We start from the raw sequence: 26,495 nt of genomic DNA on the forward strand, positions 1-26,495 counted from the left end.
ATTGACCCCATCAAACAAAATGGGGGCGCTAGAGAGCTCATTTCTTATCTAGGCCTAACCGCCATATGGATTTTTACTAAACTTGGTAGATATGTAGAACAGGACGCCTCAAGGTGACTGGAGAAATTTAACTCTAATTGGCAACTGGGTGGCGCTATAACAACAGAAAAATGCTTACAAATGGCTAAAATGCGACCGATCACTGTGGCTCCCCCTGTGGACCAGTGTTTTTTGTCTAATTTTCGGTATGACTAAGTCATGGTATGGAATGCTGTACATAATCACGGAAACTGTCAGTGTGTCATTCTGTCAGTCAGTCATTCTGTCTGTCCCACGTTTTTCATAAACTCTGTCTGAATACATTGCTCTTCTTAATGGGTTCAATTGACTATTTAATCTGCAATTTCCTATGACCTGTATCCCAAACACACACCATGTGAAACTGTATGTGGACAACTGTGCACTCAATGGGTATGGACTAGTATACATTTAATTATTGAAATGTCACCATTGGAGACATTAAACCAAAGATTAGGGTTGGGTATCATTTGAATATTTTCAATACTAGTGTTGATACTATACCTGAGTTTCAGGTCTGAATTGTGACGTCAGTTTTGGATAATTTTAGGGATGCGCGTGATTATAGACATCTAAACAATTAAATGTCTGCCCCCTCGCTAGTTGGCACCAGAAATATTAGTCGGTTAAACCTATTAGTGTTTTATTCATGTTTAAGGCCGCTTAGCTGTCATGCAGCCGCCCGCCACCAGTGGCCAGCAGTCCCCCTCCCGCAGTAATGCTCGAGTAGACTGGAGTGTTTAAACAGCACGATGTGAAATTGGAGACATGTTGCAGCGCAGCGCAGTTTAGCAGTGCTTTGATCTCGAAAATGAATTCAGCAGCAATGAATATTTATTGAGATGTTATATTATTTGTTAACTTTAAGTGAATGTTGTCAGATCATGGGCAGGGCTTACATTCATACTGCATGGCGCACTGTGTCTCATACGTCAGCTGAAATTTAATTCTAAATTACTGTAATTTCAAACACTTAACCATAAATTGTGCCAAATTTTGACTATTTTCAGAGTGTTTTCCCTTTTTTAGACCTGTCGACTAGTCTTAATTAAAATTTATGTTTAGTCGCCAGGAACATCCCTAGTTAATTTTGCTTTCAGTTGCTTGACGCCCATTAACTGGTAACCATTAACTGGTTAATTTTTGAGAAACACCTGCTAACAGCTGCTAACATCTTGCTTTTTTATATAATGGGAAAGGTTACAATAGGCATTCACACCCAGATCAAATGACTCTGCAGTAGTCACAGGTATTTATCAGCTCCAACTGGCAGTCATGGAAATACAGCACCCGTGTGAACATGCTAATTTTAGCCCCCTTGCCGGCAAGATGCAATAACACGCCACCACAAAATACTGTATGTCACCACCCAAGCTGCACTCAAGCATTGATCCACATTACTCCACATTAGCAAGTTTGAAATAGAGACTAAATAAGAGATCTAAAAAAAAACCCAGTAACCACAGTAACGTTCTCCTCGTCCTCCATGCCGCTTTCTGCTGTTTACGAACCTGTTTTCCAGCCTGTTGGTGACGCTGAAAGTGACTCACCTGTAAAAATAGAACAGAAAGGCATGCTCATCTGCTGCAGATTCACGTACACAGTTCTGATCTACTGGCAGTGGTAAAGAAGTTTAAAGCCTATTTTTAGCAGGTTTTCTTGTGTTTGAAAAACCTGCGACCCACACTGAAAAAAAAGAGGTCTGCAATCCTGCAAAGACAAGCTCTCTTTTTATTGAGTTATTTCAAGGTCCAAACAGACAACTTAATCATACTCATCGGACTTATTCGGGCCCTCTGTGAGACGCAGTTATAGCAGAAGGCAACATAAAAGTGAGTTACAGTATATAATACAGCAGCCAAAATGGCCCTTAAAGTAAATGTAAGTACAGGTATGAATATAGAAAACCCCATACAAAAAAGAAGCTGAACTTAATATATATGATCAGAGTGTTGGGTTTTGTCCTCACGATACTCCAATCACTGCACCAACAAGGATAAGAAAATCATTAAAGAGAAAAATGTATAAATTACACAAGGGGACAGAAATTCACCTTAAACAAATGAAGAACTCACAGGTGTAATATACAACATCCAACTTTCCCATCTTTTTCAGAAACTTGTCCTGTTGCAGTTTAATAAAACAGTAATCCTTTCCATCCTAAATTTATCATATAATGTCATTCCAATCACCAACTGTAGGTATAAGGTTTTACCCACTTCTAGTAATGGCTTTCCTGCTGGCTGCACTTAGGATCTGAAACAGATATCTCTCATGAGAGGTAACATTGTCCAAAGGCGGGGTGCCCAAATATAGGGTCTCTAGTTTCAGTGGAAATACTTTTTTGCCAAACTGTATGAACCTTCTGCCAGAAAGGAATTAATAATGGGCAAGACCAGAGTATGTGATAATGATTGGCATCGAAGAACTCACACTGTCTCCAGCAGTTTGACCATTTGATATAGTGACTCTCTTGAACAGGAATAATGAAGAACCTATAATGAGGTTTTTCCAACAGAAGTCTCCCTCTCTCCTCTCGTTACGCCCATAGACGTGCAGAGCACACAACAGACTGAGGAGCCAGCTCGCGAGGTCTATCATATTGTATACTGTATATTAGAGAAGCACTGATTGCAGTGATCCCACCACAGCAAAAACAATAAGTGTGTCTCACCAGTAAGAGAGACGCCGTGCACATTACGCACGAGGTACAGCAGTGTAACTTTATCGATGATCTAAATCTCCAGAACCGCCAACAGGATCAGTCAGGATCTATGTGAATTATTGTTCTGTGTTCTTCTACACACACTGTTGGTGTTTTTGTGTCTATCAGAGCGGCGTGCACGCAGGGCTTCAGTCCATGCAGGGCTGTATTGTGGTAGTCCCCTCCAAGAAGTTGCATTGTGGTGCTATCAGCAGCAGCAGGTCTCTCTCTAGCAGGGCGTAAAATTAACTTTTTACCTCATCTCCAAAAATTTACCGGCCATACATATTTTTCACCAGCCAAATTAAAAAACCATGCCCTAAAAATAATTACCTTACGTTTTTAGTATAAAAATCAAACTTTAGGAAAATCCAACCCAGCCTCGTCTAGTTTCCATTTTTCAATAAAATGCCGTGTGACATTTGTACTCCGTTTAACTGTCTGTTCTTCTTGTCCAAGTCCAACATGTTCATCTTCATTTTTCCTCTTTTCTGGCGGTGGCTTCACAGCAGGAATGTGTCGCCACATCTTGCTCAGAAGTTACCATAGAATGCCCGGGGTTCCGGTAGCTGAAGTCATGGGTTCCTGGCACGTGTACAATAAGCCGCGAGGGTCAAAATAGTCTGACACAACTGGCAGAAATGGCTGAAGCACATAAAAAACCCACATGCAATTCAAAATTTACCATCGGCCACTGGCGGGTGTGTGTTTTTGTTTTACACGCCAAACTCATTTTTTACCCGCCACTGGCGCTTGGCGGGTGTTCATTTCATGCCCTGCTCTCTAGCCATTAGCAGCTAGTTTTTATTGTCTCTCTTGGATGACAGACACCTTTGTAATGAGTGGATCTTAAAGACTTTAAAAATATATATTAATTTCGATCGGAGTGCTGGATGGAGCAGTGGGTGTCAACAACTCCGCCCACATTTACTGTCCTGTATGGAAACACCAAATGAAGCTAGGGTCAAGCTACCATGTGAGACGGGTTACTGTTGGTTCCAAAGTCACCATACCAAAAGTGTTTGGTGACAGCGGGTCTTAATATGTGTATCCGGTCAAACTGAACAGTAAACCCTAGACATCCCTAAATCTTTTGAACATAACTGTAGTAAAAAATCCTAATTTAAGGTCCACTGACCAGCTTTTTCTACAGCTTCATTAGGCCTTTGTTTGCTGACAAAGGTTCAATATCCACCCATCCAGAGATCTTATCTATTAACTAGCCCAATAACACGTTTCCCAGCGCCACAGCCAATGTCCCTTAATGACCAGTACAAGGCGGCCTTTGTAGCACTTGAGTAATGTGGATAGACCGGGACCTAAATCATGGAAAGAGTCTCTGTATAGTTGTCGAAGACCTCCACAGCATCAGGTTTGCCTGCAACTGCCAGTTACACTTAAGTCATCTTTCCTCATCCAAGAATCCTCCTCCCTCGCTCCAGGGCCCAAATAAAGTCCTCAGGAGTGAGACAATGACGACATGCTGGAACTTTTGTAGCAGTAGACAGATGTGGGGTTTTTACGGCACTGTGTCTGGACCCTTAGACAGCCTGTAGATCAAGGAGGAGGAATACAGTCCAAACATCCTACTTTGGCTTTAGTATATATAAAAAAAAGAATTAGGAGTCCTCCAAGAAGTCACTAAGGTGTGATGTGATGACATTCTGCCAAGTTCTTTAGAGGATCTGGCAGAGGAAGAGCCACTTAATGATAATCAGATAGCAGGGCAGTTTGGCTGCTGCAGCGGCTGCAGCTCTGCAAGATAACACAAGCTCAAGGGATGAAGGCTTGAAGTTACAGGTGACATCGTCTAAAGCATCATGGGGTTTTTCCCCCCCACACTTTTATACTGACTTGATGGCAGTCAGGCCGTCAGGGTGGCAGGGACTTTTCTCTTCAATGCCAATAAAATCAAGAAGGACGGGTACTTAGTGCGAGTGACCTCATCAAATACATTCACCTACAAATCCACGTTGAGTTAGTACTAGTGGTGAAGGTCACAGAGGGATCAACCTAGTACAGCTGACCACAACACCTGTCTATACCTCGATCAGTAGAGACAGTTCAGCCCCCTCCCCTCTAGTCTCACCACCAGACAATCAGAGATCTCTGCCTTCTGATAGTCTGGGGACACTCCTCTCTAAAGTGTGTTTAACACCAGAGAAAATGGCCGGCAACAAAGCAACGCCTCTTGCATTTTTGAAAAGGACACGTCCTCCCGGAAACGTGCGCTCCCCCTTTTCTCGTCCGCAAGGAAACAAACACACAGAGAGCTTGAAAATGGATGCCGAGAGATTTAACTCCGTTTTATCAAACGTGTGCTCAGTTCACAAGATTGTGGAAATGAAGGACTTACAGCGACTTTGTTTAAGACTTTTAATGCAGTGGGACTATGTTTACGAGCACAAGAGTTCAGCTAGCCACCGAGGGACCGCCCTGCGGATTTACTATTGGTTCTGCAACATAGGGAGTTTATTTAAACTCTGAAATTGTATCCGCCCATCTAAACACAAAATCAGGGATAAAGACATCAGTCTTTAGTTAAGCAAGGCATCTAAAGACTGACTTGTGAGTCTACCTCCCCTCAGGCAGAAGGCTGCGCAGCCTCAAAGCCAGAACAGCAAGGCTAAAGTGCAGCTTCTTCCCAGAGGCTGTGAGGCTTATGAACTCTGTGGATTAAAGTCTGTCCTCTGCACTTTGTACTGCTGCGACTGCATGAAGCTATTTTTGCTTGGTTTTAACTACAGGATGAGTTCTATAAACGAAGAATCCAAACAGGGTGAAGATTCTTCATGATTGAAGTAAACAGGGATCACATTTAACAGCAGCAAAACTCTATCAAAAAATCTTTTTACAAACACTCACACAGCACTTGCAGAAATATCCAAGTCTTGTTTATCCAGTCTTTTGCTCAGTACTTCCCATGTACATGCATTTTTGCTAAAACATTATGATTTAAAACACGTCAGTAGAGACAATTTCATGCACTGGTGAGCAGCGTGCCTGGACATGTTTGTGCATTTGAACTCTACTCAAGCAGAGCTCATTCACACACGTGTGCAGATGCATTCAGGGTGCTTTTATAGGCGGGAGGGTTTTAAATGTTTTAGCAAAAATGCACAGATAAATGAGAGTTGGGTTATACTGCCGTTGTGTAAGAGTTTGTAAAGAGATGTGTTGATATAGTTTTGCTGTTGTTAGACACACACTCTATTTGCTTCAGTTCATGAAGAATGTTTGACTTTCTGTGTGACTTGTAGTTCACCCTGGAGGAACGTGAGAAAAAAGGTTTCTTCACAAATTCATCGTAACACAATGTGAGCAATTAATATACAAATGGTCATTTTGCAGATGAGGTATTCCTTTAATAATCTGCAGCTGGTTCTGTTTACAAAACTCAGTGCTCTTGGTGAAGGTTCAGGAAAGGTTGTGGACTTGGTTAAATCTTAAAATGAATCACAAGACAGGATGTGTGGGCTTGTGTTTACTTTTAATCAAAACCCCTCTTCCTGAACCTTAACCAAAGTGCTCTAAATTGAATTGAATACATTTTTCTTACTGACAACATGCAAGAAGAATAGCACAGCCTCTCCAGGAGGCATGGTATCTTTAGACAGTCACGTCAAAAGGAGAAAACGCAATAAAGCCCAGGAGCTTCTTTCCATTGTGGTCCTCTGTTACAGCCCTTTTGTTGCCTAAACTTAGCCACACACTGTTTGTTAGCCTAAATCTGGATTTATACTTCTGCGTCAAAGCGACTCCATACCTATAGCATCACAACAGTCTCGAGTCTCGACCATAGCCTGACACGCACCTTCCCAGAAATGTAACTACAAGTTGCGGAGACACAGACCTCTTGTCTTTATTTATTTGTTTTTTTAATTGAAACCATTTCCCTCAGTGGAAACAAAGCTTTTATTTACTTTAATTTCACAGATAAGAAACAATAAATTGTGAAGACAATAAAGCCTCCACAAAAATAGCATTGTTAGTCTTGTGTGTGATTTATCCTGGCTTCATATGAGCAGAGGAAATCTCTACTAGCTGCTAGGCTAATTTATATAATGTTATATGCAAGAGGCTTGCGCTAATAACGTTAGCATGTTGTATTTGTTTGGGAAACGTGTTTAGTATAAGACAGTTGTTTTGTCAGTGAACCTTGTGAGTTGTAATGGAGCTGAATTTTGTAACGTTACTTTTGTTAAATGTTGCTGTTGTCCCTGGCTTCTTATGAGTAGAAGAAACCTCGGCTAGCTACTAGGCTAATTTATTCAATGTAAAATGCCATAGACTTGTGCTAATAACATTAGCATGTTGTATTTGTGGGCAAAATGTGTCCAGATAAAGACAAGTGTTTGTCTGTGAATGCTGCGAGTTATAGTGAAGCTGATTTGTGCACTTGTGTTTGAAACTGTCTCTATTAAGCCATGTTTAATGTGTGTTTAATGTGTGTTTTGAATCAGTAAGACTTTACAGCACTGCACAGAAACCCTGATGCCAACTAGTGTTTTGGAGGTGTAACTGCAGAGTGACACACCACGCACAAGTATAAATGCTCACAACGGCGTAGGCCATGTGCGTAGACTACGGCGTAGACTTTGCATAGCGCTGATGCACAAGTATAAATTGTGCTTTGTGTTTGTCTGTGAATGCTGCGAGTTATAGTGAAGCTGATTTGTGTACTTGTGTTTGAAATTGTCTCTATTAAGCCATGTTTAATGTGTGTTTAATGTGTGTTTTGAATCCACTCAGCTTTACAGCACTTCATAGGCTATGTTTCCATCCAAAAGTGATTTGAATCATTGGGAAATGAGCATTAAAAGAAATACAAATCATGTGTGTTTCCATTAAATGTACGGACTTTGGTGAAAAATATGAACTCGGGCAAGTTTTCCTCAGAACCGGAAACAAAACAAGTCTTGCATTCTTCTTCTACTTAATTCGAACATAACTGTTTCCATCCCCCGTTTTGCGAATCAGCATTTTTTTAAATCAACCAAAACCCGGCTAAAGCGAGTGTATTTTAGTTTGTGCAAATCAGGGGATTTTAATTCGAATTTTGGCGTTTACATCATAATTTTCTGATGCAATACTTCCAGATGCGCATCTAAACAGGCTGATGGAAACATAGAAACCCCACCACTGACTAGTGTTTTGGAGGTGTAACTGCAGAGTGACACAGACACACCTAATGCTCATAACGGCGTAGGCTCTGAATAGAGCTGATGCACAAGTATAAATCCGCCCTAATCAGTATAACTACAGCATCCAGCTGCTGGTTTATATTAAGTGCTTGCTGCATACAGCAATTCTTTTTCCTGCTTACTGAAATTGCTTTATACTGTAGTTAAAAATACTTGCACTGTTCAACTCTACACAGATATCTTAAAAAAGTGAAGAAGTCGCAGGGAGGTGATGAGCATTATTGGTCACATCTCTAGGAGTGGACGTCTCCTTTGACAGGTTTTTGCAGGCTTTTGTTTGTAGCACTTTATGTCTACTTTGGCTTGTATCACCCTGTAAATACACTCTGTATTTTTCTGAGACTGGTTGGCGCTGTGAAGTGGCCTGACGTGTTCATGTTTTCAGAGGCCAGCAGGGAACCTGTGAAGCAGTGGTTATCTTTAAAGTAGTGTCAGAGCTTTCTCTGGCCAGTGATTCTCCACCTGTCACTTTTATTTGTTTGTCTTTCATTCAGTTTTAAAGTTTCAGTCTCTCATGTCCTCTCTGCCTCGGCTCTAATGTCCCGAGAGACGAGAGCTGATACAGTAAACCAATCACGACCATTTAGGCTTACCTTGGTCGGTGAGTTTATTTACCATCACAGACACACAGAGTATCACCTTTGTTCCCCCACATCCATTATTCATGACTCTACTATTTATCAGTCATTGCATTTGGAATATGAATTGGCCCCAGTATTCCCTGCAGCCTCAGTTTACGGGTCCAGCAGACTCATGTAAAATGAGCCCATAACTGTTTATCTGTGTTTCATTTCCCTTATTTATTTTGAAGGTCACTTTTTTAATGCCCAGCTTTACATTTAATCTCCATTTTAGAGTCAGAAAAAAATAAGCTCTCATAAATTAAGGACATTGCAGATGCAGTTTCCAAGCGTAATTACGTTAGGGGGCAAAGCCCTGTGGCTGGCAGCCAGAGCAGCTTAATTGTTTGAGCTCAGCGTTCATTCGTTGCCAGAAGGAAAAGTAACTCTCATAAAATGTGGAAAATAGAATTAACACTCCATTTGTCTATAAAGGTCTCGCCTCGTTACTACACCTCCTCGCCTAACCACAGAGGGAGAAACACTTCTAGTGTGAAAGCTCAGAAAGTATTTTTGCAGTCTGGAAAACAAGAATCCTTCCACAGCAGTAAATACTTTCAATAGTTAAGCTCTGTGCTGTTTGTGTACGCTGTAAGCACGACCGTGCAAGAGTCTCATGATTGACTAGTTAGCAAGGCTCACTGACGTTTAACAGCACACATGTGGATGTTATTTAGGTCTGCTGGGCTGATCAGCGCTGCCGTGCAGCAGTAAAGCAGGCAGATTTAGGGATGGCAGCGACTGTAGTGTGGTGGTCTCCTTCAGTCAGTGCTCTCAAAACAGTGAGAGGCCTCAACAACAAGCAGGGAGTACAGTGGAGGAGATTTTTTCTTCCATATGACGGACTTTATGGCGAGTCGGGAGTTATACACGAGCCATGCTCTCTCTGTCTTGCAGTTCACTGATAGAATATATGTAATAGCACCTGAAAACTGCACTTTATGCCTTTTCTCAAATGAAAGCAACAATAACTGATTTTAATTTTCACGTTGAGGCAGCACAACAAGCTGTAAACTCAGGATGTTTTGCTTTTCCAGTCACTTTTTCAGGCCTGAACAAATAGGCATGAGAAAAAAATTTGTTCCAATGAATTAAAATGCAGCCGTAGCCTAAACCTAAAGCATGATTTATGGTTGTGTGTCTAGAGGTTTCAGCGTAGCTGTGGAGCCTGAGCACGTAGCTGCCAGAGATGCACCTTAAACTACACTGTATTTGACATGCGCTCCTTAAATATGTAACAACACATCAAGGCTGTGATTACCACAGAGATACACATACGTGAGTGTGAGGCAGCAAAAAAATACAGGACCCAAATGTGGACAGAACAACAGACAGGAACAGTTCAGTGTGCCTAGTGTGCTGTCATACCTGCCCTGTTTGGTTCAGTTAAAACAAACTTGGGTCTGTTTGTGTGGTTAGTACGGTTCATTTGGGCTGGTGTGAAAGCTGTCAGTCAAACCCTGATGCGGCCCAAACAACCGAATCAAGACTGCTTGAAAAGGTGGGTCTTGGTCGCTTCCAAACGAACTCTGGTGCAGTTTGTTTGTGGTGTGAAAGAAAACACACCAACCACAGGATTTTATGATGCAGATATGTGATTTTAGCGTGATTTCAACACCTAAATCAATAATAAATCCATCTGCTGATCGAGAAATCTATCCAAGATCTCTTAATTGATTGATTGAAATGGGTCCTGATGATGCAGGATGACAAACACCAAAACTGTCCAATTAATGCGTTTTTTGTCAGTCGGTAGAACTTCCTGTTTACTCCTCACGGTGAACAGGAACCGGACCAAAACTAAAATGGAATGATGTTTCATTTTTCCCCTCTGGTGCGACCAAATGAACCGAACTACAGGTGTGAGAGCACCCTTAAAAGTTGTATAATTGCCTAGAGTTGGTTGGTGTTCTCACGGCAGCATTTACAAGAGGACCAGATCAAATGCCTTGTGTGAGAAAGCTGCTCTTGATTGGTCAGAATTTCCATGCAGGAAAAATCCAGGAAGTAAAGCAAACGTTGAAGAAGAGTACACTTGCAAGATAAATGTGACACTTTGTAATGTCACAATGGAGGGACAACTACGCAGGTTGATTTTAGCGCTGCTCATCGTGGACTATATTGCTGTCATTGTTCATTTTAGTCAAACCATACAGTTTGAAAACGAGGCGCGGCTCCAACTAGTAAACAATGTTTTGATGCATTGGATGTGCTGAATGTGCATATTAAGGCAGTACAGGAGGAGGTGCACATTAATAATCCTCCAGGACTGTAACATGCTCATGTTTAACCCAAACAATGTGTCATGTGACTGCAGTTGCTTCACATCCAGGTCGGAACACCTTCTCACCACAAACCAACCGCACCAGAGTTCCTTTGTAACCGGACTGAGACCACCTCTTCAAGAAGGTCTCGGTCCGGTTGTTTTGGTGCACACCTGAGTGTGATTGTTGTGTTCACACCTGCCCAAACGAACCACACTGAGGGGGCAAATGAACTTGAGTTTGATTGAACTGAACCAAACAGGGCAGGTGTGAAAGCACCCTGACTTAATGTCACCTGCAATGACTCCCAATCTGTTTTCCATCCGTCTGCTTCCTGTTTACACCTGCACATGCATGCCCAGTGTTAGTGAATGGTCATGTAAACAAACACACAAACTCATAATGTTAAGAAAAAACTGTAATCTTGAATGTTTTGACTTTCGTTTTCACATTAACAGTCAGAATTGACAGAATGGCGCGTCAGACTTTGTCCCCTGTCTCTCCTGTCAGTCAGAAGTCCCACAGTATGCATGATGCATTAAAATGGTACGCTTTTGGTCCCTGTACTTCTTCAGTTCTTTTATCTCCTCCACAGCGACTTGTCTTTTCAAATTCTTCCTTTCTCTCCATCTAATTTTACACAATTCAGCGTGCTGACAAGATTCAAGGTCACAATAAACTGGACTGCATTACTCACTTGTTAAATTGTCAGTTATGATAACAGCAAATGATATCGTTGCGAGCAGCATCAGTCGGCCAGCTACAAAACATAAATAGGAATGAATGCAGATGCATCAGTGTGATTTCGAACTTTGATATGACATAATTATTTTGAGAAACTGTGTCTTGTTGATGTGCAGATGTGATGGCTTTTGTGTGCCTGTCAGGGTTAGAGATTAATGCGCTGCAGATAAGAGATTGTAAGACGTGATCACCATAATTTGTTACAGCAGCAAATCAGTAGATGTGAATTATTGACTTCCTTTTGGCTGAGACTGTTGCCTTGATGGATAACAGAGTGTGCATAGATGCAGATAGACACACATACAGTGTGTGGACTGTAGTGAGTGTGTGTAACAGTGAGACAATGTTACCACAGATTCTACTCAGCACAAACAGTCTCACGCTGCTCAGTCAACTTAGGCCATCCTTTTATTTCTCACACACACATTTTCACAATATAAACATTCTTTCTACTCTTCGCTTCGCCGCTATCTTCCTCGGTGCCTCCTGGAGGGCATATAGTCCAGTCTCTCACATAACACAACTCAAACTCCAGCTATCCCAGCGAGGAAGGCGGCATGTCTCCTCTGGCTCCAGTGTGTGTGTTCCCCGAGTTAGGCATGCTACTGCATAAGAAGAGAGAGTGTAATTAGCCAACAGGGAACACCTGTGCCAGTTAGAGCACACGGGCCACTTCCTCCTCCCATTTCTCGCCTGCAGCTGAGCCTGAATGCATCTTTAAAGGACCAGTTCACCCCAAAATAAAAAACACATATTTTTCCTCTTACTTGTAGTGCTGTTTATCGGTCTAGATAGTTTTGGTGTGAGTTGCCAAGTGTTGGAGATATCAGCTGTAGAGATGTCTGCCCTCTCTCCAGTATAATGGAACTAGATGGCACTCAGCTTGTGGTGCTCAATGCGCCAGAAAATACATTTCAAACACTCAACATCAATGTCTCTTTCCAGAAATCATGACCCGGCTACTCAAGATAATCCACAGACCTTGTTGTTATGAAGGAAGTATTGTCTTTCTACCAAATTACACCCGCCAAATGTCACCACACTGAAGGAAGCGTGCATCTACTCATGGACGAGTCTCATGCTCATGACAAAGCGGAATGTAAACATTAATGGTGTCATCCTCAGCTAAGGTGATCTGGCAGTATCAGTTTAAGACGCACACTTCCTTCTGTGCGGTGAGACGATTAGTGGATGTAGTTTGGTAGAGAGAAAATAGTTCCTACATGAACATGAGTAACAAGGAAACGTTGCTGTTGAGTTTTTTTAAACTGTTATAAAACGGTTTCCTATTTTGCAATGTGCCGGAAAAGGCAGGGAAGAAGAAGAATGCTAGCAAGTAAACCTGGATGTAAACAGTGCTGGATCTGAAATACTTCAAAGGAGGTGACCTCGTACCTCACCTGGATGAGCGTGCACTGTGTAGACTGAGTTTGGGTTCGATACCAACCTGCGGTCTTTTGCTGCATGTTGTCCTCTCTTTTCCCTTTCATATCTTCTGCTGAGCTATCCATTAAAGAAACAAAGCCAGCCAAAAAACATCTTTAAAAAAAAGAAATACCTCCAAACTAGGCTTTGCAGTTGTTCTTTGCGCAAAGAAAATAATTTCAACACACTTGTTAGAGCTCAAGGACACTTACAAAGTGTTTGAGTGAGAATATAAACATAACCTGTTTAAAAGAAAACTGCAAAGGGCACCACTCCACTCAACTCACTTTTGGTGCCAGGTCTTTTTTTTATATTTTCCACTGCGGATCGTACCCACTTACTATAGGCAGGATTCTCATCTGATTACCATAGCAATGCTGCATCACACTGCTGTGAAGTCATCTTCAATGCAACACTTGAATAAAAAAAAAAATTGTAGTTGCTATTTACAGAAGCTTGGCTGTTAAATAATGGCAGGTTTGTGCAGGATGTGAATGATGTGCTGTCCTTCAAGACCGTGAGCTGAAATATATATAACTGTCTGTGTGTGTGTGTCATTGATGATATTTTATGTATTTAAACATGTCCACCTATATGATGGTTTTATTAGTATCTTGCATTGATTTTTTTTCTCGTCCATCCTGTTATACACTATGAGCTCACCAAGGCATGTTAATTACAGTTTTAATGGTCATAAGTTGACTCAACTGGAGGGATGGTGCACCATTTTTCCAAAAGTTCAAAAAACAAATCCCTCTCTTGGTGTTGTGATGATGTAGTTGGAGAATACTGTCTAGCACCATGCTTCAACATCTCCCATACTGAAGGTGTTTAACTCTCCATTCAGTTGTGCAGGTTTTTCCTTCAGTTCGCCCCCCTCTGTATACTGTATTTCACTGTATGTTGAAATTAATCCTTTCCAACCTTGTGTCTGCCCTCAGCTATGAAGACAGTGCTGGAGGTGCCGTTAGGAAGCCGCTTCCTCAGACTCAATGCCAAAGGACCTGATATGATAGGTGAGTGACAACAGTTTAGTCCAGACGCTGAGATTTATTACGCTGGTCTGTTGTGTACATACGACTGCTATTGCATGTCTGTCCATCCTGAGGAGGGATTGTTTTGAGGGCAATTTGTCCTTATCTGCTGTGAGGCTCCAAGGACAGAGAGTGTTGTATTTTGTAAAGCTCTCTGAGGCAAAGTGTGATTTGTGATATTGGGCCATATAAATAAAACTGAAATTGAAGTACTCAAAGAACCAGTGTATATTATTAAGGGGGACATATTGGCAGAAATGGAATATACGTATACAATATATAAGTATGTTTTCTTACGTGTATAATCACCTGAAAATAAGACCTGTTGTTTTTTTTTCCATACCTTAGAATGAGCCGTTTATCTACAAAGGGAGCAGGTGCTAGTTTTTGGAGATCACCATGTTGCATAGCCACATTTCTACGGTAGCCTAGAACAGACAAACCATTTGCGTTTTCATGGTGCCACCATAGTTATATTGTAAATTTAAACTGCACTTGTGTAGCACCTTTCTAGTCTTCTGACTACTCAAAGTGCTTTTACACTATATGTCACAAACACATAGCCACCACCTGCTGCTCAGTACAGCCTAGTTCACATTACACGATTTTCACCCTGATTTTGCATCGTGGAGACTATTGTAATCTTTTGAGTGTTCATACCTGGCGACGTGTGTTTCTGTCAGCGGGAGTCTCGCCAACTGCATTACGACGTGTGTGCACGCCACAAGATTTCTCCACCGAGCCCTCGCTGACAGAGCCCCAGTGACGTCACCAAACTTGGAGACGACACATCGTAAAGGCATGGATATTCTTTATTATCCTGGGTCCAAACACAAACTCCCCATGATAATGTGGACGCCGCCAATGTTGCTATGGCTTGCCGGCTGGCTTGTCAGTGTTGCCAGATCTTAGGAGAGAAACAAGCAACCAGGGCTATGGAAACAAGCCCAAAAGAATCGACTATCATGCATTAAAATAACTTATTAGACAGATATATATAGAGAAAGGTGACATGTAGAGAGCAAGCTCAAATAAGCAACTCCACTTTAGAAACAAGCCCAAAGTCGTGGCTAATAAGCCGACCTGGCAACCCTGCAGCTTGTCCTCCTCACATTTCTTCCGTCCTCCTGCGTGCTGACGTGGGACGTATCCCGGCTCTCATTGGCTGATGCTCTTTGTCAGTCGTGTCAGACTTCTCCAGTTTTCTAGCATGCCAGATATCCAGTCCCAGTCGCAGACAAGGGGGCGACTTGCTCATAGGCTTGTTCACACATGAGGACTTGTCGTGGCAGACTATCTGCCGACTCACCTCCGACCCAAGGTGGCTCTCAAGATCCTCTGCGACGCCAAACTTGGTGGAATCGTGTAATGTGAACTAGGCTTAACCATTCACACGCTCTCACACACTGATGGAACAGGAGCAGGACCAATTTTGGGTTCAGTATCTTGCCCAAGGATATTTCAGCATACAGACTGGAGGAGCTGGGGATTGAGCCACCAATCTTCTAATTGGTTGATGACCCACTTTACCTCTGAGCCACAGCCACCTCCATCTGCAACAAGCAAGGTTGAAGTTTCACTGGTTTGTAATGTGAAGCTGCTTTATTCAGTGTTTTACCGGTTTAAATCACCTGGTACGTTTGTTTTGGAGAGGTCCCCATAAAAACCTCCTGAACGTCTGGATCTGAAATTATCAGAGAAAAAAGGTGAGCACACATCAGCAGGTGGTGGGCGAACCGCCCGCATCGACATGCCAAACTGTGTCGGAGAAGCATTGATCTGTAATGTGGTACTTCCTTTTTCGTTGTTTTTATAGGTTTTAATCAGGATATTCTGACTGGGAGAAGTTTCAACTCGCAAATTGGGAAAGAAAAAGAAGAATTTTAGTGGTGGTCAGTCTTTGTTTACTCCCCTTGGTTTGTTTGTCAAAGGTCAGTGTGAACGTGAAACAAACCAGAACTAAAAGGAAACTATGGATTTATTTTGTTTTTACATTGGTCCATACCAAAAGAAACAAACTACAGGTGTGAAAGTGACCTCGGTGTGATGAGGAATGGTAATTACATCATTATATCCCTTTAGATTTTGGAGTGGATGATGGATCAAAAAAGAATCTAAGACTTTTCCTTAAAACCTTCCAATTTATGGATATGAAATAAATAAGAATGTCCCACATATCCTGAACTCTGTGATTTACATCCTCAGAGCATTTTGAGTGTTTGTTTGTGTCATTTGGGTTTTCCTGACCTATTTTACTGTCAGTTGAAAGGAGCGCACAATGAACGCAGCACATGTCCACAAGCCTTACTCTGCTAATATACTCAAGTTCCAACTGCGTAATACCCTGAAGAGCTGCAGGATTTACTGGATGTGGGCTCTGTCAGATGTCTCAGGATCGAGGAGTGACCTAAGAATTACTTTAGCAGATCATTCATCAGCTACCAGGAGATCAGCGCTGCGGACGGGAAACACTGGAGAGAGAATCTGAAGGGAGAGAGCGACCACAGTAAAAGAGAGGAAATCAAACACACATTTACAGCTCGGCTAACCTCGCTCACAAGTTCATGAACTCCTCTGAAACTAAATATTATCAGAAGTCTAATCATATTTTAACCACTGGCAGGACACAGGGACCTTTTTACACACTGACTGTTTTGATTCTGAACGACTTCTTGTCATGATATGGCAGCGCGGCAGGATTGTTAATTGTTTCAAGTTGTGAAAGCTGCAGGAAAAATGTTATAATTAATGTCAAAAATAAGTGGATTTGTTGAAATGCTCTTACTTTTTTCTTTTTTTATGGAAAATCAATGCTCTGGCCAGAAAATTTAAGATTTCTGATTATAATATAAAAAGATGTCTAAATACAGAATAATCACATCAAGTAAATAAATAAAAATAAAACATGAGCACTGGCTGATGCTTTGTCTCGCACCATCTGAAAATGATTGTCTTTTGTAGGAAGGATAAATATTTGTCCAAAATTTGTTTCCCAACATGTCAGCCTTGTTATTCTGTGACAGAAGCTTAAAGGGTCAGTTCACCCCAAATCAAAAACACATATTTGTCCTCTTACCTGTAGTGCTGTTTATCAGTCCAGATTGCCAAGAGTTGGCGATATCGACCATGAAGATGTCTGCCTTCTCTCCAGTATAACTGAATGAGATGGCACTCGGCTTGTGGTGAAAAACTCAACAGCAATGTCTCTTTCCAGAAATCATGACCCGGTTACTCAAGATAATCCACAGACCTTTGAGCACCACAAGCAGAGTGCCATCTAGTCCCATTATATTGGAGAGAAGTCAGACATCTCTACGGCCGATATCTCCAACACTCTGCAACTCACACCAAAACAATCTAGTTTGATGAATTGCACCACAGGTAACAGCAAAATATGTGTTTTTGATTTGGAGGTGAACTGTCCCTTTAATAAAGACATCAGGTGATGTTTCCTGGCCATAATTTCACTGCACTGTGGCCTCATTGTCATCGTGGATTACAGATTACAGTTCCTCGCAGTGAGGCCATCATTTGCTGTCACAGCACTCGGTCTTGATGACTGTAGGGAGACAGGATGGATACATCAGTCACACAGGTAAAGATAACCTAACCTTTTCTCGTATTCTTGTCCTCCTCTGAATTCAGACTCATGCATCAGTGAGTGCAATCAGTATCAGTCTGGTGATACAGACCAGACTGATCTGTAGCCTAAGGCGCAGGTAGTGGGTTTTCAACAAAGCAAGAAGCTATGAAACTCATTATCATCCAGGGAGTGGATGTAGACGTGCTTTCTAAAAGTTTTCTGGGTGTTAGAAGTTATTGGGAGTGCATGAAAACTTGTTCTTGCAAACACAGAGGGACTCTTCAGTATGGCACTATACTGGTACTACTGCTATAATAGATTCTTTTTCCTGCAGGTTTTGCCGGTTTTACTGACTTTCCCTGAACAGTAGCTCACTTATTCAGGTTGGAAATGTGTTGCTTCCTGAAGTGAAGGAGTTGAAGTATCTCAGGTTTAACAGTGAGGATACAGTGGAATGGCATCGGCAGTAATGGGAGCGTTGTCCCAAACTGTCTGAGCATGAAGGCGAAGCTTTTGATGTGCTAGTCCTTCTTCATTTCAACCTTCACCTATGATCATGAGCTTTGGGTAGTGACCAGAAGATTGAGACGACTACAACGGGCTATTAATACTCAACACCTTAAACGTAGGGTCTGGAGGATTTTCCAGTTGCTGTTTGTAAACACACATTCAAATTTGGCCCCTCCTATCAGGCTCAACTCTCCCCGGTGTACGGAGCCCGGAGGTATGGCAGAAGGCTTCACAGAAGAGGCTCAGGCAAAGCTTGCGCTGGTGCACGCTCGGACACGCTTGGACACGCTCGGGCATGGCACCTGCGCTCTCTCATTGGCTGGGGAAATCTCCGTCCAGAAGCAGTCCGAGCTCACAAAAACATTAAAATACATTTAAAGGGCACACATGAGTAGAAGCCCATAGGTGATGGTTAAGCAGGATTGCATTTGTATATGTCTATATTTTGTTTTGTTTGAAAATCCTCCAGATCCTACCTTTAAAGGTATTGACTGAAATAATCCAATTGAAACTTCTCCAGTCAAAGATACCTGCCTTTGATCCTTTTTGCAACCGGAGTCTGATCCCGGACCTTCCCAACTTCCCGCCAGATTAGCAATCTTTCTATTGCTGCCATCTTTAGAGCTACTTTCCTCCTGGCAAACAGTCAGTTCAATATCTACCCAGTTAGCCGGAGCTAACACAAAAGCAGTGGCTAACGACCAGCACCAAGCTGTTATACAGCAACAACAAACTCACACCAACACCGAAATGGCTCAACTCTGTCATTAGACCTATTTGGAAATGTTAGCCATTGGATGCTAACAGTTAGCCCTGTCACTGTAAAGTAGAACTGTCGCTAACTCACCCCAGCGCAGAGCTCACGCTACCGCAACAGCTACAGCCCATACGGTCTGTGGTTGGTGCAGTCGAGATGAGATGCCACCAAAACGTTTGAATGTATGGCTACGCCACACGCCACTCCATTTACAGCATGGGTATCGAATAGAGTACTACATTGCAGTGGTTCCCAACTGTTGGTCATGGTCAAGAGTAGGTCAGGGGCCCATTTTGAACGGACCACAAGTGACTAGCAAACACCTTTTTCAAGTACAGTGAATCTCCAGCCCAGAGCTTTTATTTTGAAGTGCCGTTTCCTGCTGTAGAGTGAGTGACTAACAGACAGCTATTTCACAAAGACAGCAAACTCGTGGGGTCCGCCCATAATTCTGACATCCCATTATTCCGAAAATAACCCATTGTTCCGAAGTCTCAATATTTCGACATCCCATTGTTCCAACCATATTAAACCCATTGTTACGAAGTCCCGTTGTTCCAAAATTTCATTTTTCATTGTTACAAAGTAACTGTTTCATGGTTAAGGTCTGGTCAGGTTTAGGCACAAGAACTACTTGTTTAAGGTTAGGAAAAGATCATGGTTTGGGTTAAAATTATAACTTTCAACATTGTTTCTACTTCCTCAAAACAGGGTGACCATTGTCGTCACGGCAACAGTAAACAACATGACAACACGGTCTCTTGCTGCTTTCCCTTGCTGCTTGCTGTTTCAACTTTTTGCATTGCAACACTGAGATTTCGGAACAACAGGACTTCGGACCAATGGGACGTCGAAACATTGAGATTTCAGAACAATGGGTAATTTTCGGAATAATGGGATGTCGAGATAATGGGATGTCGGAATTATGACATGGCACCCAAACTAGTTTGGCAACATGGAGAAACGCAAGTATGACCCTGAATATATGAAACTGTGGGACCTCAAATTAGCGAATAAGGAGAACTCTGGATCCCATGGCTGGACCAGTTAGGTACCACTGCTCTGTTGGTATCAGCACCACTTTAACGGTACCAGTATTGATAACCTTGATATCATCATTTTTTAAAATGATACCTAGCCCTCATCACAGATACAAGTGCACAAAATGAATTGCCTTCCCAGGGTGGCTGGGCTCACCCTTTTGAGATACTGAGAGGTGCTCAGATGTTCAGAAGAAGCTCAGAGTAGAACTGCTGCTCCTGCCCATCAAAATGAGTCCGTCCTGGTGGTTTTGGCATCTGACAGGTTTCTCCTGGACGCCTCTCTTTGGTGGTTTTTCTGAACAGAACCAACTGAGAGAATCCAGGGCAGACCCAGAAGACAGAAGAGGAATTATGCATCCCATCTGAACTGGAGCTGGTGGACATGACTGGGGATAAAGGACATCTAGGCTACAATAATGAGCCTGTTACACCACACAGAGTGGATACAATGGTTAAAAGCACAATAATATTTTGCTGAACATTTGCCAGACAGTCCCCTTTTTTTGTGGCTTTACAATACTTCAAATGATTTCCCTTTGTCAGCCTGTAATGTGTGCACTTGTACACACCTGCTTGTCTTTTGTAGCTACCTGGACTTTATACTTATGTGACATTAGCAGTTGCCAGTTCTGTACTGCCAAAGATGTAGTTCCACTTTTTATCTCTGTACTTTGTTATTTTTTTTCCATTCTACTCTTTACTTTTTATTCTTGCCTTGATTTATTGATTTCTGACTTCAGTTGTGCTCTTGCAAAATTGTATTATCTGGTTTGTCCTGCTTTGTCTGATGCTATCTCTCTCCAAGAAATAGTGTTTTCTGCATTAACTGTTGTAGAAGTTTAAATCCCATTGCACACCAGATCTCAAGTTAGAAGTTGTTCTTTATTTCTGCATTAGATAACAGAGTTTCTTTTCTTTTTCTTTTCCTGTTTTTTTGGAGCATTAAACACATTCCACACCCAGCCTCCTCACATCTGCTCATCATGTTTTATGCATCTTGATAAAGCTTTTTATGTCTTTATGGTGTATGCTTCATTTCATCTGGACTGTTATTGTAAGGCAGCAATACATGTGCAACTCCTGAGTCCAAGATGAATTTCTCTGTGGGGACAATAAAGTATATCGTATCGTATCACATTGTATTGTATCGTATCGTAATATGTGAATATTGAGTTAAATCATGTCGTTAATATTTACAGTAATAAATGTCCATCTTGCTGTGTCTCCCTCAGTTATCGAAGCCGTCTCTCTTCAGGGGAAGAAGGAGGAGACCAATCTGGTGTCCACGGGCTCTTATGTGATAGGAAACACTTCCTTGGACTTCCAAAGAGGGACGGACAGGCAGACACTCAGGACACATGGTCCACTTAACGCTGATTACATCATCAAGGTGAGACAAAGAAAAGAGGACATGCCAAGGTTTATAGCAGAACAGCCTCAGGACTTCTGGCTTCTGATGAACATATTTTATTAGAGATACAGCATAAATAAATCAGCCTGTTGCATGCACAGAATTTTTAATAAGACTGTGAGATTGTTTCCAGCAGCAGCACTAGTTGGAGGGCCGTCTCAGTCCAAATAGAAATACATCATCTTATTAGTAATGATTGAATTGTTTCACAACCCATTTTATGTCGCAGTTATTACGGATGTACCCCAGTCAGACTACGTTGTTAGGGAATAATGTGGTGGAAACAGATACTGTGCTCATTATTATTTGGGAAATGAGAAGCTGGAAGACTGACTATTGCATACAATGTTTCTCTAAACTATTAATGACTGACTGAAATAATAATACATTGGATTTATATAGCACTTTTCTGTATACTCAAAGATGATTTACAGAGAACAAAATGAAAAAAAGATATAATTCATAAGAAGGGAATCAATGCAGGAAGGGAGCAGAAGAAGGTGGGCTTTGAGAGATTTCTTGAAGGTGGAGAGTGAGGGGGAGTCTCTGATGTATTTAGGGAGTGAGTCCCAGAGGGTCGGAGCAGCAATGGAGAAGACCCTGTCCCCTCAGATGAGGGGTGGACAGGAGGTTGGAATCAGCAGACCTGAGAGTGTGGGAGGGAGTGTGCTGGTGGAGGAGCTCAGAGGGGAAGGAGGGAGCCAGGCTGTGGAGGGTTTTATACGTGATGAGAAGGAGGTTGGAATCACTGTGTTGTCACTTTCTGACCCGCCCAAACCCCTGATATTTTCTAGAAAGCTTTCCTGAACCCACCTGGGACCCAGAGGGAGGTCAGTCAGAAGTGTGCATCATAGTTCCCCGCTGACACTCAGGGAAACTCTTGAGTAGCCAGACAGAGGCCTGGTGTGGCAGCTTGATTTCTTTCAAACATGTTGGCAAACAGCCTGCATGTTTTTGGACTGTGGGAGGAAGCCAGAAAGCCCAGAGAAAACTCATAGGGAGAACATGCAGACTCCGCACAGAAGGGCTCCCTCTTCCTGGGATTTGAACCCTCCACCCTGGGTTCAGTGCTGTAATCTGTGTTAATTTCACTTATTTAAAAAACCCAATTGAAATATAAATAAACATAAACACAGCATCACTGGAATTTAAAGCTACTCTTACCTTTCTTGCATTTCACACAGCACCCAGTCCCATCCCCCTCCTCCTGCAACTCCACCTCCCGCCAAAGGCCTACTCCCCCCTCCTCCATTACATCCTCATTATGTCTATGATAGACTTGGCGTTGGGAAGGTAATGTTAGATACACGGAAGAGGAGAGCGAGTGTATTGTAACAACCAAGACAGTCAAACGCAACCCTGGAGTTTTAAAACGCAACCAGAGTCAGTGATGATGAGTTTTAGAATAAGGTTACAGTGCTAACGTTAGATAGTAGCGTTAACGTTACTCGTAAGTGGAAACGCACAAGGAAGATAACGTTAATGTTTCAGAGGCTACGCTACAGTAGGCTAACATTAGCCATTAGCAACTGGATGCTGTGTTGTCATATACAGTATAATGTTATATTAGAAGCAAACTAAAAATACCTGTCCGGCAGAAACTCCGCAACCATCTCATCCCTTTTTAGCTCAGGATGCTACACGAGCGGTTATGTCAGTTGGAGGCCTCCACATGGAGAAGACAGACAGGATGCTCGGCCAATCATTGCATTCGAATGCTAAGAGTTTTCTTAGAACCATATGAGAATGGTATGAGTTTTTATCTCTGGTGGAATTCACTTACATTTTAGTGTGCCATCATCTTATTAATAGCATTTTAACCTAAACAAAGAAAAGTGTAAAATTTCCAGAAAGGTCAGTGTCGCTTTAAGAGACAAAGAGAGAGATGAGAAGTACAGTATGATGATGTGGAAATATATTTAATGATTAATCATATCTTTCATTTATTCATCCATTTTCCGTAACCACTTACCCTGTATCCTGGGGGGCAGGAGCCTATCCCAGCTGACATTGGGCAAGAGGCGGGATACACCCTGGACAGGTTGCGAGACTATCACAGGGCTGACATGATCCTTCATTATCATGAACACACACTCTGTAGTTTATTTTGACTCAATCCCACATGTACAACATCTTCCTGCCAGAAATACTCATCAAATCTGCAGCTGAAAAACGCCCCCAACAAATGCACCTTTTACTCCTGTTTGAGTAAAGTTTGCTGAGAGCTGCAGTGCCCAGCTTTTTTTTACTGAGCCTTTCATAAAGACACACGTTCAATATTTGGTGAAACATGCTCATAGTTTTCTTCTAAACTCTGGGTGAACAAAAATTAAGGTGCAGTGGCTGTTTGCAGCTTCCTGGAGACATGTGATCACAGAGGTGTTGCCAGGTTTGGTATCATCGGGCCTGTAACGAGATTTTACACCTCATTACCGCCTCTGAAACCAAAAACTGTACATAGAAATGCAGAGGTATCAGAAAGATGCTGACATGAGACATGAGATTGGTGTTCTCATCTCAATCCCAGAAAGAAAACAAATAAGAGTACTCACTAAAGCTGTTAACTATTGTTTTAAAAAAGGAACTATATATGTGCGACCCTTTTGTGTCCTGGGGCTGTGTGGCAGCAGCAATGTCTCACAGAAAAACATAAAAAGGACACAACCTCATAATGTATTACCTGGTGGTGGGCAGGAAATGTGTTAAAGCCCAGTTCAAACCAAAGATTCGCGATGAGACAAAACCGTTTTAGAACGTTTCAGAGAAAAGTTGCAGTGATGTGAACTGACCGGTCTGAGCTCGACTGAATCCAGCTGATGGTGTCACCTGTGACTCAGCTGGTCAAATCACCGGAGGCTGGTTTTAGAATGTAAAGCACGTCACCTGTTTTGACAGCCAATCAGCTTGTAGTGAAGTCCGCTACTCAAAATGTCAAAGTGAAAATGATGGCATGTTGGCTTGCTGCAGCAGGTGCTCCGTCCCCGTTGAGCCCTCTGTTTCCGTCCTCACGGTGTGCCGTGTCAGACGGTGGGTTGCTGCTGCTGCTGGCTGTATGTGCTTATACCCCGCCCACACACACACATTCTCATTGACTGATGAATTGGTGCTGGTTATTTATATTATTGTGGCGTATTGATTATGAATACAGTCCATCTGATGCTGGTTTTGTTTCATCACTGTAGCCAGTATCTCACTATCACTATCCTCATTCAGATTTTAAGAAGCTACAAATTATATTCAGCCACAAAATAAGTCTGAAAAGCTGCAAATCAGAACGGAAGTACAAGTACAGTCTTTGGTCTGAACTGGGCTTAAAATTCCACGCTGGCAACACAAAAACAACACCAATGCAGAGTCTATTACAACGATTGCAGTGTCGTTGTGAAACAGTAGCAGTTTGTTTAGCTTCTGGGAAAGAAAATCACTTGGTTAAGTTTAATAAAGTTGTGATTTTACTTAAAACTTCACATGTACGTAAAGCCCAGTTTCCACCACACATTTTCGGTATGGCACCTTTGGAACCAACAGTAACCCTTCAGACATGGTACCTAGACCCTAGCATTTCCACTGCAAACCATACTTTTAAATGTGGGCAGGGTTGTTGTCACTCACTGCTCCATCCAGCACTCACTGTATTTCCTCATTATCAGTGACACAGGAACAAGTCTGCACCTGGTTTATCGTCCACAGAACGAGGCTACACGCCCACATTTTCACAACAAAATAGAACAGGCTGCAGTGAGAGTCTCTCTCCATGGGATATTTAAAAATAGCAGCTTTGTGCATTTAGTCCTTCTGAGGCAAGCTCAGGGGTTTAGTGTTGTGTTCGCCCGACGCTATGCGACCCTTTTCTTTTCTATGAGTGAGGATTAGAATATATGCAGTTCATATAACCCAGCTGAAATTAATACATATAAATGCTTGAGGATCCACTCCTTGCTGAAAGTGTCTGTCATATAAACAATAAAGTGATGCTCAAAGTTGTCATATGGAGTATTTAAGTGTGTTGACTGAGTCACGTCATCAGCTCATGCATTGAGTAACATTACGAGTTATTGTTCCACCTTAAAAGTTGCCGGCAGTCGGCCCAGTGACTGAAGTTATTTTTTCTCAGACTCCAGCTGCTGTGAGAGGCAGCAAAACATCCTTTCATTTTATAGTTACAGTTTATTAATGTATGTAAAACTCTCCACAGTATGAACAGTGGTTACATGAGCCTCAAAACCAGACACAACTCAGCCCTGAGCAGAGTGACCGTCCTCTACTGACCAATCAGACTGCAGTGTTCACAGCTCCACCTTTTAGTACCAGATCTGTGTGCTAGGTACCCCAACAGAAATGGTAATGGTTAGGAATGGTTCCATCGGTACTATCCACAACTTTTTGCAGTGGAAACGGAAAAAAAGCATACCGAACTGAACCATACCGTACTGCTCGGTGGAAACGAGGCTTATGTGATGACAAGTTCATAATACTTTTCATAGTTACATGATCTACATGAAGTACTTCGTGAAGTTACATAAAGTCACATAACTGCGTAGACTTAATTTCACACTGGACACAAACTGTGGTCTCCTGCTTGAAAGTCCATGTGTGTTTGACTCGTTGTAACCCCAAGTTAGACAGTGCCACAGAATTACTGTGTTGTTCTGCTTTTGTTTTTCTGTTTTGTTTTTTCTTGCCTGTGCGTCCTTGTGTATCAGTCTGTGTAACCTTTCTAAATTCTGAGTTTTTTGTGGGTCCTTGAATGCAGCACAGGCAGAACTCTTCCTTTTTTTCCTTCAGCAGCAGCAGCAGGAGTTTTAAGTCATGCGGTGGATAATTGATCAGTCGATACGATCAGATCAGATCGATGGATGAGAGAAGCAGCTGTTGAGATTATAGTTTCACTTTCACTGCTCCTCTGTCTGTGCCTTCTGTCTGTGGAGCAAATAATAACCAAACGGTATATGTATATGTTCCAACGGTGCACCTAATGAATATTCCAGCTTCAAAAATAGGAATCTAAACATGGCAGCAGATGTTGTAACTGTGGCGGCCCGCCACAAGTAAATGAATGTGTGCGAAACTGTGGTGTGCAGGAGTTTGTTTTAAGTGAGTGGGCTGGTGAGAGACAGG

General features: G+C 42.2%; 1 protein-coding gene across 2 annotated transcripts in view; it reads left to right on the forward strand.

Moving 5' to 3' along the window:
- Positions 1 to 26,495, forward strand: part of adamtsl3 (ADAMTS-like 3) — a 315,217-nt gene that overhangs the window by 208,097 nt on the left and 80,625 nt on the right. For both annotated transcript variants that reach the window (XM_049561501.1, XM_049561507.1), the window contains exons 8-9: positions 13,981 to 14,055; positions 21,199 to 21,356. In XM_049561501.1, the coding sequence (XP_049417458.1) occupies positions 13,981 to 14,055; positions 21,199 to 21,356 (233 nt within the window). The remainder of the gene's footprint in view (positions 1 to 13,980; positions 14,056 to 21,198; positions 21,357 to 26,495) is intronic.

Source organism: Epinephelus fuscoguttatus, linkage group LG2, assembly GCF_011397635.1.
Source record: "Epinephelus fuscoguttatus linkage group LG2, E.fuscoguttatus.final_Chr_v1".
NCBI classification, from domain to species: Eukaryota; Metazoa; Chordata; class Actinopteri; order Perciformes; family Serranidae; genus Epinephelus; species Epinephelus fuscoguttatus.